Genomic DNA, 16,931 nt, shown 5'->3' with positions numbered 1-16,931 from the left:
GCCTGGTGAAGCCCACAACGGACCGGGGAGGGGAGAGATGCCACTGGCTCCCCTCCGCCTTCGCCGCCCAATCTGAGCGCAGAGAAGTCAAAAGGGAGAGGCAATCTCGATGTGGCGAGAGAGAGAAGCACATCAGTCGGCTCTCTAAAACTCAGCCCAGCCCAGCAGAGGCGGGACAGCGAAGGCAAGAGGCGAAGGATCCCGCGGAAGGGACCAACAGTTGCAGACCGACCTCGCCGAGCTCGGGGCTGCTGCTGCTCAGCGCAGTGCCAAGAATCCGGGCGGAGAGGGGCCACCCCGAGGATCAAGAGGACTAGCAGCACACGCTGTTTTGTTTTTTTGTTTGTTTGCCGGGAGAGGTTCTGTTTTTGTTAGGAGAGGGCGTACTGTGAAGCAGGCGGGGGACCCGTACCCAGACGCCGGTTCTTGCTCAAGGCAGAGCGGTCGGGCGAGCGGGGGAGCCATGGATCAGGACCAGGCGAGGATGGCGAGGGGGCCGAAGTTGACGCGAAAGGAATGGGTGCGTTGACCAAAAGCGGAGCGAGGGGGATGGCTTTGCGTCGGCGAGGGCGCTCCAGAATGGGATTTCTCGCGTTTCAAGAGCATCTCCTCTTACTGCTCTGCGCAAACTTCTTCCCTGGTAAGTTTCACGCCTTTTTGCGTGTGCCGATTTCTCTCCCACACCCCGGCCAGATGCCCCGTGCGCCTGTCGCTCTGCAGCAACAGAAATTCTCCTAAAATTATCCCCTCCGTCTCCTCCTCCCTGCTTTCTTTTAAACGCCTTGGGATAACTGCTTGAAGGGAATTGTTTGCCTCTTGCTGGAGGCATATACAGTAAATGTGCTGGGGGGGGGGTGTATTCAGTGCTACTCAGAGTAGACCCATTGAAATTAATGGGCTTCGGCTGGTTAATTCTCAAGGCTCTACTCTGAGTAGACGGTTTAGTCCCCATTGACTGGACTTAACCGTCCAGGGACCCTTTACCTTATCTTTACCTTTACTCTGAGTAGAACTCAGATACAACCCTTAATTTTTATTATTATTATTTTTATTTTGCAAGGGTAGATCAGGGCTAGTCAGCAGTATGGAAAAGATTGCACTTTGCACATGCTTGGTGGCTCTCATGTTGCCTTAAATCCTTTCCCGTTCGTTTTAAAAACAAAACAAAACTCAGGGCAGTTTTTCCCAACAGCAGCAGCACCAACCCTCTGAGGTAGGCTATGTGGCGAAACTGGTCCAAGGTCAGCACATCAGCCTTGTGGCAGAGCGGAGATTAGAACCCAGCCCCCTCAAACACAGTGACTCTCAGAATATAGCTTGCCTCATCTGGATGAGGAAGCCCACAAGCAAACGCACAAACCTTTTCCCATTGTATCCGTACAACAACCCTGTGAGGTAGATTAGGCTGGGACGCAGCAACAGGGGTCAAGGTCATCCTGTGAGTTCCAGAAAGAAAGCTCCATAGGAACCAGGTGAGGTGGGGCAGCAGGTGCCCTTTATGACTGCTGAGCAGAAGGCAGGGAGACCAGCAGACGAGGAGGGGGTGCAATCCAGGACCAGCCACTGATAAAGCCAATTAATGTTAGTTTGGCCTCCCTGCAGAGTTGTACAAGGTCAGGAACACAGGAAGTTGCCTTATATTGTGTGAGACCATTAGTCCATCCAGCCCAGTCCAGACTTTGATGCTGTTCCGTGACTCTCCAAGGTTTCAGGCAAGGAATAGTTCCTTGCCCTACCAGGAGATGTTGAGGGTTGAATCTGGGAGCTTCTGCATAAAGAAGGGAGGACAGCTCAGTCGGCAAAAGCATGAGAATCTTAATCACAGGGTTGTGGGTCTGAGCCCCACTGTGCTGGCCCCAAGGGTTTGTCCATGAAGCGAGGTCCAAGTCCAGTCCTGGGTCTAGGGGTCCAAAGGAGGTCAGTCTGGCGGGGAGCGAGGCAGGGAGCAGGTCAAGGCAGGTTCAGGCACAAGGTGGCAGGTTGAGCACACGCTTGCAACTAAGTTGCTCACGCAACTTGGGCTGGGTCTGGCTGGCTTTTATCTGGCCCTATGCTTAGGGCCGCCCCGATCCTCTGGAGACTCGCCTCTCCTCCGGGCCTGGAGGCGAGCACTCCTCCTGCAGACACTTAACTCCCTTCGCCTCTCTGCCCTGAGCCTCTGTAGCTCAGGAGAGGCTGGTGGGTTACTGGACCCAGGGGATGCCTCAGCTTCCTCTGAAGAGGCTGGGAGTGGAGCACCTGCAGGCAATGGGTCCTCCCTCCCATCAGGAGCCAGAGCAGACTCTGCTGATGCCTGCACCTGGGGATCCAGCACAGGTGGGGATCCTTCAGGCTCAAGCCCTGGCCCCGGCTCTGCTGGTTCTGGAGGCGGGGAATCCTGTGCAGGCTGGGATCCCTCAGGTTCAGCATCAGAGTCTGACTCCCAGGCCATCACACCCACATTGGGCAAAAATATTCCTGCATTGCAGGAGATCAGACTAGATGATTGTTGTGGTCCCTTCCAACTCTAAAACCCCATGATTCTAACACTGAGGCCGAGGAGGAAGCTGGCAGCCAGTGTCACCCTCTTGGACCGGTTGTAAGGAAGAAAGCAGGCAGGCAGAAGTTGTGGGACAGAGAGATTCATTCCCCCTTCTACTGCCTGATCTCAGCTCAGGTGGTTTGCTCATCAACCCAATATAGGGCTGAACAGCACCATCTTTCCAGGATGAAGGCAGAGAGGAGCCTCTCCCATCACTTCCTACCTGCTCTCTTCAACTGTAGGTGTCAGAGACTGAACATAGGACCTTCAGCGTACAGAGGACGTCTGCTCCTTTCCCTGGACTTAACTCCCACCAGCCCCAATGGTCAGCATTGGTGGGATTTGTAGTCCAAAAAACAACCGGGGAGCATCAGACTACGGAAGGCTACTACACCTCACCAGCACACACCGACACTTGTTTGAGGTTTACACCACATGTTGAAACAGAGATCTAGGATGCCTGGGCTTCAGTCAAGCTCTAGGCGAAGAGAGACACATGCAAAGCAAGATTTGGAAGCGGCTGATATTGTCCCTTTTCAGGTCCCTCTGAATTTGAAGGGGGTAGATGAGAGCTAACTTGCCCCTCTGTCTGGGGAGCGTTACAGAGTGTTTAGCCTTTTTCAATCACTGCTGCTTTGGAATGTTTTCATTTATTTATTTACTTGGTACCTGATGAATGGTTGGAGAATGGGCTCCCAGGAGCATGTGCAGAGCGCATTGGCTTGCTGCTAAACAACCACAGCCAGCCGCTGTGACTTTGGGAGTAGGTATCGGGGTTTAGATGTCAGAGAGGATGCCATGAAGGCAGGACAGAGCCCTTGCCTGTGTGAGCAGGGTCCTCAAAACCACACCTTAGAGAATAAACTGAGAAGTCTTAACTCAGCAAGGAACTTACTAGGAACAATAAACAACAACAAATGCCTCTATTGTAGCCTTTCGCCTCAACTTTCCCTCCAGTCTGCAATATGTTTGTGGCAGGGATACTGTCCTACTTTTGCACGACTGTTGAAAAGATTGTTTGCACCATAATAACAATCTCAATACATTCAGAAAAGCACTAGAAGGAGTGGCAAGTTCGTTAGCCACCTTGGGGTGGGGAGGTATCCCCCAAAGGCAGGTTGCAATACGTTAAATAAACAAAATAAAAGGAGAAACATACCACCTAGCATCTAAATAGTAAACACATTGCTTGCTAAATGCATCATTTGATTTACGCTCCTAGTTGCAAAGTCTGCTTTTGGTGAAAAGTCATTCCCTTTTTTAATTGTCTGGTTTCTCTTTTCCTCCCTTCCCTCCCTGCTCTCAGCACCTGTTTTCTCTCCCTCTCTCCTTCTAGGGCATCTTATTATCCCCCAGATATAGCCTTCCCATTCCACTTCAAAAAGAAAGAAAATATAATATAATCCAGGACAGGCTAAAGCATGAAAAGCTTTGCTGAGAGCACTAGTGGAAACGGTGGCTGTGCAATCCGCTGCCTGCTTACTTACTCTGGAGTAGTTTTATTGGCTTTAAGGAGTTCACTTTCCCCATGTAAATGGAAGTGGTTTAGTGGCTCTCTGTGCCAAACATCTTGGCTTTCCCCCCCCTCCACTGCATCCTTGCCTTGGGAAGGTGGCTGTAAAGATTGCAAAAGCTTTTTTTTTTTTTCTTGGCAGTTTCTGAGTCAAGCTGGATTCTATTCATTTGTTTGCTCACTTCCCAAAACAAACCAAGATGCACTTCAGAGAGTTCCCTTAATGGTTCTGCAGCAGCCTTAAACTTTTCAAGCCAGTGATGGCCTTGGCCTTAACTTAAATCTCACCCAAGAGAGCTGATTATCTGATTCAGATATAAATGCTCGGGGAGAAGAACTGGGGGAGGGGTGGCCAAATCAAAGGAATTCTTGGAAACCTTTAAAAAAAATCATTTTGTAAGATACAAAAAGATAACATAAACATACATAAAAAACAGACACTTAGAAAAAAAGGAAAACAAAAAAGAGAAAAAATAAAACAATATATAGTTCTTACAATCACATAATTTCACCTTAAATGACTTCCCCCAATCCCCCCCATCTGAATTTCATTTTCTAATTTTCTTTGGCAGTTGCTAGGGGCTAACATCTTATCCAATATTTTCTTCTAACACATCTATACTTGACCTATTTCCTAAAAATATTGCGAAAAACCTATAACTACTTCCTTAGGCAATAGTAAATATTATAATACTTTTTCAAATAAATTTTAAATTTCTTCCAATCTTCCTCCTTGATCGCGGAGTCTCCCAGTCAGTTCGGCAAGTTCCATAAAGTCCATCATCTTCATTTGCCATTTGTCTATTGTGGTAGTTCTTGGCTTTTCCAGTTCTTAGCAAGTAGTAGCCTCACAGCAGTTGTGGGATACAGAAAGAATGTTAAGTCTTTTTAATGGATTTCCTCTCCTACCGTTCCCAGTAAAAAGGCTTCTGGTTTCTTAATGAAAGTGTCTTTCAACACTTTTTTCATTTCATTATAACTCTTTTCCCAGAAGTCTTTTACCTTGGGGCACGTCCACCACATGTGGTAAAAGGTCCCTTCTTTTTCTTTACATTTCCAACATTTGTTATCCGTATTCTTGGAAACCTTGTCCCAGCTCCCTATCTTAAATTGGTCAATTTTCCTATGAATATTTATCATTTATGAGGCATGTTTACATTTGCAAAATGCTCACTTGCATGTATTTGTCCCCACCAAAGCAAACAAAGAAAAACAAAATTGTGAGGTAGGCTAGCTAGATTATTTTACCAATGGGGAACTGAAACTGGGAGAAAAGGAATTCCCTATGGTCATAAAGAAAAACCTGTGAGCCTTTTTACAGCCTACTCTTACACGTTTACTTACATGTAAAACACAACATCTACTTTTCCACCTGATAGGCAAAGGGGAGCTTTCCTGGATATGTAGCAAAATGGACACACTGGAACAAAAGGCAACACACACACACCCTGCTGGTCTCTGTCCCTGCCTTTCCTCCACTTCTCTTCCCATTATTTCTTAGCCATTTGTAACAGCCAGAACAAGACAAATAGCAAATGTTCCAGAGAGTTTAATGGGGCTTGCTTCCTAGTAATTTTGTTCAGGATAAGCAAATCTGGCACATACCTGGAGCTCAACTTACCACTTCCTTGAAAGACTTTAATAGTCAAGGATGTTGTGATTCACAACTGGCTTTCAGCTAAAATTTATTCCATTTATTAAAAAATAGTTATAACTCGCCCTGCATCGAGACAGATACCAGGAAAGGGTACAGAACATAGAACACGAAACAACCATTGTATGTGTGTATTCATAAAAGGGAGGTGAATCCTAGACATGTTTGCCTTCAGCAGGTGAAAGCATGGTGTTGATGATGCCAAGGTTGCAAGTTCGATGCCCGCATGGGACAGCTGCATATTCCTGCATTGCAGGGGGTTGGACTAGATGATCCTCGGGGTCCCTCTCAACTCTACAATTCTGATTCTGTGACTACTCACAAGCTGTGTGAACTAGCCACCAGTTCTCAAGCTTGCTTTTGGCATCTATTAGTCCCTGGATCTGTCCAGAGTGCTGTAGGCGGTTGTTTGTCTGCCAGTGTTGGCCATGTGATGGCACCTGGCAGTTAAGATGGTTTTGTTTCTGGTGTTGGATCATAGCCCTTTCTGATTGCTGGCTCAGATGTGGGATCCCACCTTTGAAGCTTCCATACAGGGAAACATTCCCTGCCTGTGGAGAGCGAGCAGGTCAGGAAGAAGGGTTTCAGCATAGCTCCACCACCACGCCGACCTGCTAGCTTTCCTCATGCAGAAAATGCTTTTGTAGTGGCAGAGCATTCAAACATTCCTCCACTCTGGAACTTGAGGTGGTACAGTCCTTCATGGGAAGAGCTGTACCACTTACTATTTGTGAACGCCTGAATCACCGTTTACTGTATAACCAGAACCACTCGGATAAATGTGTCGTCTTTTTTTGAGGCGTGTGACTGGACTCTGCCCTAAACCCTAGGGCTGTGAACAAGCCCTCTCCCCAGATCATCCCTGTGGTCCTGATCTGGCCAATCCAACCTGGGGTTCACCCACTCTACCCTATACCCAGCCCCAGATCAATTCGGAGGTAGAACCCAAATTAAACATTAGGAGTAGAGGGGGGAGGTGCCTTGGGAAGGAGCAACAACCAGCGCCTTGCAAGGTAGAATCCTCCAATTATCAGCTGCTATGGGGAGGATGCCATTCTGAGCAGTGCTGCTTCTGGGGGGAGCAGGGCATTGGGAGGACAGGTCAGGCAAGAAAGTCCACACCCCACATCCAAGCCTGAAAGCCCACGCCCGGCACCCAAAGTCTTCCACCTCCCCACTCCAATGTTTCCCCAAGAAGACATACCTGGTGAGGTAGGTCCATTCTACTCTCAGCCCTTCCACCATTTTCCTCCTGCCTGTCCCCCCCCCGACAGCCCCATATCACTCTGGGTCATGAGACCCGACCTGCAGTAACCTGGGACTGTCTCTGTCTGACTCGAATGATGCCCAGATCCCCAAAATCGACCCAATTCAGGCCTTGGCATAATTTGGTGCACAGCCCTCCAGTGAAGGACAGGTTCACACATGCGAGTCAATACTTGGTGATACAGTCAATGAGTGGTGAGCATACATGATCAAGCATTGGTTTGCCTGGGCGAATGAACTCTCCTAGTGACATCCTCAGACAAATAACTTCTGCATAGGGATGGGTGGATCAGCCTTTTCCTGATCTGCATCAATTTTACATGCATTAATGTGGTGATTTTTAAAAAGAAACACACACAAATTCCTATTCATGTGGTATTTCTGATTACATTTCCCTCACAAAATATGCATTTCTGAATGTATTTGCTCTCAAAGCCAGGCATTTTATTCTAAAACATGCATTTTAAAAAGCATTTTGCAGTATTCTTTTGAGCTGAGAAATGCAGGGCAAAACCCAGAGATGTGAAATTCGAAGGATCCACATGTGCTGTGGATCAGGTCCATTGGTACTGACATTTGCGAAGAAGGCATTTCCCAACACATCCCTAATTCTGTACCACATCCATTCATGCCATGGCATGTGGTGCTTTTCAGTGGAGCCCATTCACACATTCAGCTACACCTGTGAGCCAGCCAAGAGCTCATGGCCAAGTTGAGTTTCGCAGTCCAGCATACAAGACCAACAGGCTGTAGCAGACAAGAGGATGGGGCAGCTGCCATTCTCACCTTGTCCCTCCCAGGGTTGTTGTCAGCCTAATAAGGTCTGTACAGTGGTACCCCGCTAGACGAATGCCTCGCAAGACGAAAAACTCGCTAGACGAAGGCATTCGTCTAGCGGAAGGCTGCCCCGCAAGACGAAAAAGTCTATGGGGCTGCCTCGCAAGACGAAAAATTTTCGTCTTTTTTTTTTTTCGTTTTGCAGAGCGCGGCTGTCATTGCCGCTCCGCAAGACGAAAAACCCGCTAGACGAAAATTTTCGCAGAACGAATTATTTTCGTCTAGCGGGGCACCACTGTATATCACACTGAGCTCCAGGGCAGGAGAGTCAGCTGAGCATGCAAAAAGTAGTTTAGAGAAACCTATGCTTTCCCTTATTCATTTTATAACTTTTTTGTTGTTGTTTAGTTGTTTAGTCGTGTCCAACTCTTCGTGACCCCATGGACCAGAGCACGACAGGCACTCCTGTCTTCCACTGCCTCCCGCAGTTTGGTCAAACTCATCTTGGTAGCTTCGAGAACACTGCCCAACCATCTCATCCTCTGTCGTCCCCGTCTCTTTTTTTGCCCTCCATCTTTCCCAACATCAGGGTCTTTTCTAGGGAGTCTTCTCTTCTCATGAGGTGGCCAAAGTGTTGGAGCCTCAGCTTCAGGATCTGTTCTTCTAGTGAGCACTCAGGGCTGAATTCCTTAAGAATTGATAAGTTTGATCTTCTTGCAGTCCATGGGACTCTCAAGAGTCTCCTCCAGCACCATAATTCAAAAGCATCAATTCTTCGGCGATCAGCCTTCTTTTTGGTCCAGCTCTCACTCCCATACATTACTGCTGGGAAAATAATAGCTTTAACTAGCTTTATAACTTTAGGTACACTTTTTTTGTTTTGTCCCCCCCCCCTTTTAAATACTTTATTGAAATTCATAGGTAACATACACAATATACCAAGATGAAAACAATCGTGTACTAATAATCTTACATAAAGGTAAAGGGACCCCTGACCATTAGGTCCAGTCACGGATGACTCTGGGGTTGCGGCGCACATCTCATTTATTGGCCGAGGGAGCCAGTGTACAGCTTCCGGGACATGTGGCCAGCATGACTAAGCCGCTTCTGGCGAACCCGAGCTGCGCATGGAAACACCGTTTACCTTTCCGTCGGTGTGGTACCTATTTATCTACTTGCACTTTGACGTGCTTTCGAACTGCTAGGTTGGCAGGAGCAGGGACCGAGCAACGGGAGGTCACCCCATCGCGGGGATTTGAACCGCCGACTTTCTGATTGGCAAGCCCTAGGCTCTGTGGTTTAACCCACAGTGCCACCCGCATCCCTTAATAATCTTACATATGTTTACATAAATTAATTTTAAATTAAATTTATGCAATCTCTTTTTCCCTATCTGTTAACTAACATAGAATATTCTTCCTATCATTTCTGGATGCATATAACCTTTCTGGTGATGAATGTACTTATCATTATTACCTTACTCTTTCTGTAATTTCTAATACTTTCTTACAACAACTTGTAACTTTTCGCTTGTTTCTAAACAGTTTGTTCAGACATGGGTCATTCAAACGCTGCCATAGATATTGTACCGTTGTTATTATTCTGTAAATATCTCTTAGACCTATCCCATTTTTTGAATAAATGATTTAGTCACACATGCACACACATTTTCTGCTCTCTCTGCAGCATGCAGCCACGTTGAAACTCGAGCCCACGCAGAGGAACGCCTCCTGAAGAAACTCTTCTCTGGGTACAACAAGTGGTCCCGGCCAGTGGCCAATATTTCGGACGTGGTCATTGTGCGCTTTGGATTGTCCATTGCACAGCTTATAGATGTCGTAAGTACAAATGGGAAGCGGCTGTGTGTGCATGCACAATCTGGAAGCTGCGTTGGCAGTTAAGGAACGTGTTAATTAACTAACGGATTAATAATGTGCAGGTGGAGAGGGACATGGAAGAACCGATCGCTTGGGGTCTCCCAGATGTGAATTTACATTTGGACATTTATGCTCTGCCCTTCCAAATTTCCATGTGGCCAGTGGCGTAGCGTGGGGCGACTGGGGGGGGTCATGGCCCTGGGTGCAAAATTCTGAGGGGGTGCAATCAAGTGCTCCCCCAGGCGCCAGCTTTCACAGGGACCCCTGTACCACCCCTGCAAAGGTGGCAGAGCAGTCTGGGCATGCATGGAGGGAGGTGGGCAAGGGGCGACCCCAATGCCGCCCGGCCTGGCACTCCTTCTCCTTGGGTGTGTGTGTGGGGGGGATTCACCCGCCAAGGACCACATTGGCCAGCTGGGTTCCCCCCTGCGTGGGCAGGCAGGTGGTGCAGCAGGGCCCTGCTTGGTTCATGTGGGGAGGTGCTCCAGTGGCAACTTGCTAGCCCCGGGCATCAGCAACCCACACTATGCCACTGCTTGCAGCTCCCTGCAAATCCAGAGCATTCAAACGAAGTGTGTTAAAAAGTGAATCAGTGTGGTGCAATGGTCTGATTTGGGAGACTCAGATGCAAATCCTCCCTCATCCATGAAACTCTCTGAGTAGGTGGCCGATGATTGATGTGAGGAGAAAACTGAGTAGGTGGGAGGACATGTTGAGGACCTTGTTATCGGTTACAAATGGACAGGACATACTTCATCCTTTTTAAAGTGCTGAGAAAACCTCCAGCCCTAACAGCTGCAACACAGCAGTTTCCCACAAATTCCCTTCCTATTATAGTAGCTTGGAGAATATGTAACTAGGCACAGCTGGTCTTCTTTTAACACAGCCTATTATCTCTTCTGCTAGTCCTTAATACGTTTTCTTTATAAGGAATTAGTTTTGATTTATTATCGAGACCTAAAATGACAGAGTCTGTGTCTGAATCCAATGTGGACGACAGATGTCAGAGTCTGAATCCGACCCCGAGTCGTGGCCTTATTGGGCACCAATCAACCAATCAAGGCATTGCCTCTTCATCTTACTATGCAACAGGGACAGTAGCTCAGTAGTAGAACATCTATTTATCTATAAGATTTCTTAACCACTTTTCTCCACAAGCTCCCGGTTCTAAAAGCAAGCTTAAAAGTTGTGATTATGGGGGTGGGGGAAAGCCTAGTAAAACCATTGCAACCAAACAGAACAGCATGGATTCGACAGATCTGTTTTGCACGCAGAAGATTCTGGGTTTTTTCTGTGTTATCTCCGATTAGCAGGTGATGTCATGAGCCCCATGGGATTGCCATGGACGGGTATTGGGTGTAGCCAGGATTTATGTTGGAGGGGGGCCAAACCGAGCTACCTGAAATGCGATTGGTCAGTTTGTGGAAGCCGCACCTATCGATCAGCTGGATTGCCAGTTGTGCCGCTAGAATGCGACGCAACATCATCCAAGTGACCTCAGCGAGCATTTTGATTTCAAATATTCTGATTAGTTCTGCCTTCAGTTGAGTATTTTGTTTATTTACCTGATTCAGGCAGAGCACTTGCCCGCTACCCCTCTAGCTACGCCCATGTGGAGAGGACAGTCAGATCCCGAGGAGCAGTAGGAGGAGATCAGGGAGAGGGTCCTGGCGGGATGATAGAGGTGAAATCAGGAAATGAGTGAGCTGGAGGAGGGGACCAGTGCTTCAGGGAGTCAGGAGGTGGATCCCAGGGAGGCTACAAGTAGGTTGACAGAGGACAGGGGTTGCCTTTGTGTTATGGGACATCTCCTAAATTGGAGCCACCAATCTTTCCTCCTGCCAGGAAGGTGCCTCCTCCTCCTGTGGAGGTGCTGATAGTAAGCCAGATTCTGAGCTAATGCTGACTCCATCTCCATCTCCAAGAATATGGAGTCACCAGCATGGACGTGAACAAGGCCCAACACACTTGCAGGAGTTCTAGCTTGCTTTCCCAACCAGTGTGGTGTAGTGGTTAAGAGTGATAGACTCGTAATCTGGTGAACCGGGTTCGCGTCTCCGCTCCTCCACATGCAACTGCTGGGTGACCTTGGGCTAGTCACACTTCTCTGAAGTCTCTCAGCCCAACTCACCTCACAGAGTGTTTGTTGTGGGGGAGGAAGGGAAAGGAGAATGTGAGCAGCTTTGAGACTCCTTCGAGTAGTGATAAAGCGGGATATCAAATCCAAACTCTTCTTCTTCTTCTTCTTCTTTGCTTGTCATTGGCTGTGCTTTGTCTTGTGCCCACCCTGCTCTTCAAAAGGAAGCGATAGGGTGTGTGTCAATTGTCGGATCAAGATCTCAGCTCAGACTTAGCCCAGTAATTCACCTCCAGTGCCTTCAGCCCTTGCCTTGTCCAGGTGCTGCTCAGATGGATGCCTCAAAGACTTTGGCAAAAACTGAAACCTGAACTCGAGTTCTTCATCTGGGAACAGGGGACGGGACAGGGGATGGGAATGACCGTTCCCTGCCTGTGATCCCAAAGAGTTGTTGGTAGTCAGAGTAGAAAAATTATGTGATGGAAGCAGTGGTGGCAGCTCTGGCTTCATCTACCATTGGGCTTCTTGCTTTCTGCCCCAGCACTCAATAGGCACCACCACCACAGGTTAGAACATGGGTAGGCAAACTAAGACCCAGGGGGATGGATCTGGCCCAATTGCCTTCTAAATCTGGCCCCTGGATGGTCTGGGAATCAGAGTGTTTTTACATGATTAGAATGTGTCCTTTTATTTAAAATGTATCTCTGGGTTATTTGTAGGGCTTGCCTGGTGTTTTTACATGAGTAGAATGTGTGCTTTAATTTAAAATGCATCTCTGGGTTATTTGTCGGGCATAGGAATTCATTCATCCCCCCCCCCCAAAAAAAATGGTCTGGCCCACCACATTGTCTGAGGGACAGTGGACCAGCCCCCGGCTGAAAAAGTTTGCTGACCCCTGGGCTAGAAGGACAAATAGTTTGACCCGCAATAAGGTAGCTTCCTATGAACAACGATCATAGGCTTCCTGTAAATTGGTTGCAAAGGCTACAAAGGACTCTATCCCCCCCCCCCCAAAAAGAGTGCAGTTGAAATTATGAATGATCCAATACATCGCTTTGAGCAAACTTAGCTTTCATAAGATTTGCATAATGGATTTGATTTGAACTATTTACTGATAGACCCCGACCAAAGCAGGCTTCCTCATGAGATTTGCTGAGTATAGGGAAGCAGGCCAAGACAATAGCAGAGATGATTTGGTGTCACAGGAGCTGCGTTTTATTGACATTGCCTTTTTGATGGCACACAAGGGGAGATGCCTTGAGACAGTTAATGAGCTCATCGGAGAGGATTGTTCATTTGATCTTTGCACCAAACTGCTCTGTCATATATTATGTACAGGATGTGGAATAAGTTGGGAGTTCATTGGGAATGGACTCAAAGGTGGGGTGGGTGGTGGAGGGGAAGTGACATTGTTGTTCTCTTAAAAGCCAGAGGCGACCAGTGCCCATAAACTATTATCATTAGCAAATGCACAGCTATACATCCCTCGGAAGCCAAATGCGCTCCGTTTTGAGTTTTACACTTCCGATTTGAGTGCCACACTTCCGTTTTGAGTGCTACGCTAAGGTCTGTCTGTTTTTGCTATTTATATTGCGTTGCTTTTGCAGCTCTTTTTTGTCAGACTGTGTGGAACCCAGTTCAGCTACTGATTGATTGATTGATTGATTGTGTGTGTGACTGCAGTACATTGTTTATTGCTTTGATTTTATGGATCAATGGCCTCGTTAGATAGTAAAATTCATGTTGAATTGCTGTTTTAGGGGTTGTTTTTAAAAGTCTGGATCAGATTAATCTGTTTTGCATTACTTTCTATGGGAAAGTGCAGCTTGGTTTTGGAACGCTTTTGTTTTGGAACGGACTTCTGGAACGGATTAAGTTTGAGAGCCAAGATACCACTATATAGGTGCATTCCATCACATGAGCCTTTACTTCCAGTGTGTGGTCTAGCTTAGATTGGAGGACTAGTCCATAGCCTACACAGCTGGAATATCCCCCCCTTAACTTCAGTGACTGATGGTTGCCCAAGGATGGCTGGCCTTTTAGGTTATGTTGCCTTACACCCAGATATTCCCAGGCAAAGGCGGGAATGATAAAGGCAAATTTATGTACCTTCGCGTCGATTTGTCCTATGATTATAATGACCTTTATATATGTGCAAGGGATGATTCATCACTCGACGGGCAGACTGTTCAGATAATAGTTTCAGAACAAGCTTTTTAAAGGAAGCTCACCGTGCCAACAGCCACGATGGCAGCCACGCAAAAGCTTTCCCTCCCCCAGCTGAAGCAAGGCTGCTCTGTAGTAGCTCAACCCCACGCTGCTTAATTGTAGGGTGTGTCTTCTTACACGAGCTCGTTCCTTGGGAACTATGCAGGAAGGAGGAGAGATGGGCGTTTCACCTCTGTGCTGAAGAGTGGATTAGATAACCCCCCTAAATATATCCTTATCAGGCTTGGGTAGCAACCCAACACATAAGACACACTAGCCCAGCATGTGTGTATGCAGTGACCGGGCCATTTTCACATCTACAGCTCTGCCACACATGCTACGAGTGTGAAGCTCAACTACCTCCATTGAATGTAACATGTGAACACCGCTGTGATATACCACAATGTTATCATGTCGCATATTTCCCCTGGATCTCTAGTAGCGGCAGTGATTGAGAATGGGATAAGGAAATACCTGATGCAGCGATGTCACTAGTGAGCGTGTTGTGATTTACATACTTGGCAGTTGTTTCTACTGATGGTGAGCCTGAATGTACTGAAATGCAGTCCAAACTAAGAACCACTTCCAAAGCAAACTAACAGCAGCAGGTAACTGCAGGCTACTTGAAAACAAATTTCATATAAATCTTCTGTTTATATTTATGTCCTGGTTCCCTCTGGTGAAAAACTCCAATTGGAAGATATTTTATGTGAAAAGCTCAACTCAGTGTGGTGCACCAGGCATTAGACATGGCTAAGCAAACAAAGAAGTTGATTCAAAATAAGCAGTTGACATGCTTACTGGTTTTATTGAGAGCCAGTGTGATATAATGGTTAGAGTATTGGAATTCTTCTTCTTCTTTCTTCTTTGGTGATCACTCGTAGCTGAGTAAGATTGTCTTCCATGAGTATGGTCTTGACTGTGACTGTGGAGGCCAATTCTGGATCCACACATCCTTCCACAATGGAGACATAGGTTTCCGTGCAGGAGTTGATCATGGTGATAATTTGCCAAATGTGCCTTCCTCTAGTTGTTAGAGTACAGTGGTATCTTGGTTCTCAAACTTAATCCGTTCCAAAACCAAAGCGTTCTAAAACCAAGGCGTGCTTTCCCATAGAAAGTTATGCAAAGTGGATTAATCCATTCCAGACTTTTAAAAACAACCCGTAAAATAGCAATTTAACATGAATTTTAGTATCTAACGAGACCATTGATCCATAAAATGAAAGCAATAATCAATGTACTGTACTATCAATCAACCAGTAGCTGAACTGGGTTCCACACAGTCACAAAAACAAAACAAAAAGAGCTGCAAAAACAAAAACGTAAAATAAATAGCAAAAACAGACAGACATCAGTGTAACACTCAAAACGGAAGTGTGGCACTCAAATCAGAAGGATAACACTCAAGACGGAGCACATTCGGCTTCCAAAAAAAGTTTGCAAAATGGAACACTTACTTCCAGTTTTGCAGTGTTTGTGTTCCAAGTTCTTTGAGTGCCAGTGTGTTTGAGAACCAAGGTACTACTGTATTGGAATAGGACCTGGGAGACCAGGGTTTGAAACAATACTTGATCATGAAGGTCAATGGGTGACCTTTGGCCAATCATGGAGTCTTAGCTTCACAGGGTTGTTGTGGGGATTAAAGGAAGGGGTCAACCACATTAGCCACCTTGAGATCCTTGGAGGGGGGAAAGGTAGGACATAATTGACGCAAGCAAATTAGTATGGCAAGTGGGTTGCATCTTTGGACTGGGTACGCCGATGGGAACTCCTTCTGCTCATACCAGCGCTGGTGTCTCCATGTCTCTACAGAGGCAGTGCCAACTTGGATCTAGTCTTTCTTGTCACCAAGCATCTCTTCTGCATGTGGTGGCTCACCAGCAGAAGGTGGAGTTTTGCCAGTAGAAGCAGGTGGATGAGGAGGGCTCAGCCAACCCACAGCAGGGGCTTCGGGTGGGGCCGTCATTGGTCAACTTTCCCAGGATCAGACTCTCCACCTGCCATGTCCTTCCCAGACAAGTCTGGTATCCTATGGGACCCCAACGTGGTCCATCCCATCCTGCTGGGTCCCTCCCTGGGGTCAACAGCCTCTAACTCCTTGATCTCCTCCCATCCTTCATCCTGGTCTGACCAGCCTCTCCAGGACATTTCCGTCAGAACCTCTGTTTCTTGGCTGGAAGGTGGGGGTATAGATTTTAGAACTAAAACAGGACACGGGCAAGGAATTTCATTGATGTACCTCCTCTGGGTATTCATCACACAGCCTTGGAGGTCTGCTCTTTCCTGATACAATCTGGGCGTCCCACCCTAGACTCACCCATGTGTCCCGCTTCACAGAAAATGGTGCAGTTCACAGGGGCTGTCTTTTGGAAGGGAAGCTTGGTCCATAAAAATAAGAAGGGAGAGCAGGAGGGGCCTTAAAGACGCCCATCAACACTTATCACCTGGAAAGTAGACTGAGCAGGAACCTTGGTCACCTGCTCACAGTCTTCCCTACTATGGTGAGATGTGCTGTCTTTTGATGCAAATTGTACCAACCATTTCAAAATATTCTTTTAAACATGCTTTTTTTTATTTGCATACCTTTGCTGTTTTTCACCCTGGGCTCCTTTGTGAGAAAGGGCAGGAAAGACATTTAATAAACCGTCATCATCTTAAAGCCGAGTCTGAGTTTTGAGGGAAATGCCCATCTCCCATTTCCTCATGTCTGGGAAATCACAGTGGAAAGTCCAGACCCATCTGCGGTTGCCAGAGTTTAAGCTGCTGCTGAATAATTCAGCGGGTTGCATGGTGGTGGTACATTAACCAAGATAGACTTTCCTAAATTATGAAGAAGGGCCTTGATCGATACATATGCTTTGAAGTGCTGTCCCAGCTTAACCTCCCAAGAAGGGGAAAAGATGCAAATATATATCAGACATGCAAAGTGCATACGGTGGAGGGTTCCGCAAAATGACTGAACCAGAGAAAATGATCTTGGGTGGAGATTGTGGAGGGCAGTGATCACACCTCCTTTTCCTCTCCCTGGGGATGGG

The 16,931-nt window shown here is 47.0% G+C and overlaps 1 protein-coding gene across 2 annotated transcripts in view; it reads left to right on the top strand.

The window, feature by feature from the left end:
- The first annotated feature begins 369 nt into the window (after positions 1-369).
- Positions 370-16,931, top strand: part of CHRNA4 (cholinergic receptor nicotinic alpha 4 subunit) — a 68,278-nt gene continuing 51,716 nt past the window's right edge. The window contains exons 1-2 of one of the 2 annotated variants that reach the window (XM_033153726.1): positions 370-640; positions 9,418-9,569. In XM_033153726.1, the coding sequence (XP_033009617.1) occupies positions 517-640; positions 9,418-9,569 (276 nt within the window). In that variant the 5' untranslated portion in view covers positions 370-516. The remainder of the gene's footprint in view (positions 641-9,417; positions 9,570-16,931) is intronic. The other variant, XM_033153727.1, reaches the window with a different exon arrangement.

The sequence above is a fragment of the Lacerta agilis genome, chromosome 6, assembly GCF_009819535.1.
Source record: "Lacerta agilis isolate rLacAgi1 chromosome 6, rLacAgi1.pri, whole genome shotgun sequence".
NCBI classification, from domain to species: Eukaryota; Metazoa; Chordata; class Lepidosauria; order Squamata; family Lacertidae; genus Lacerta; species Lacerta agilis.
Note: the sequence above shows the minus strand (reverse complement) of the source record. Positions and strands in the feature narration are given on the sequence as shown.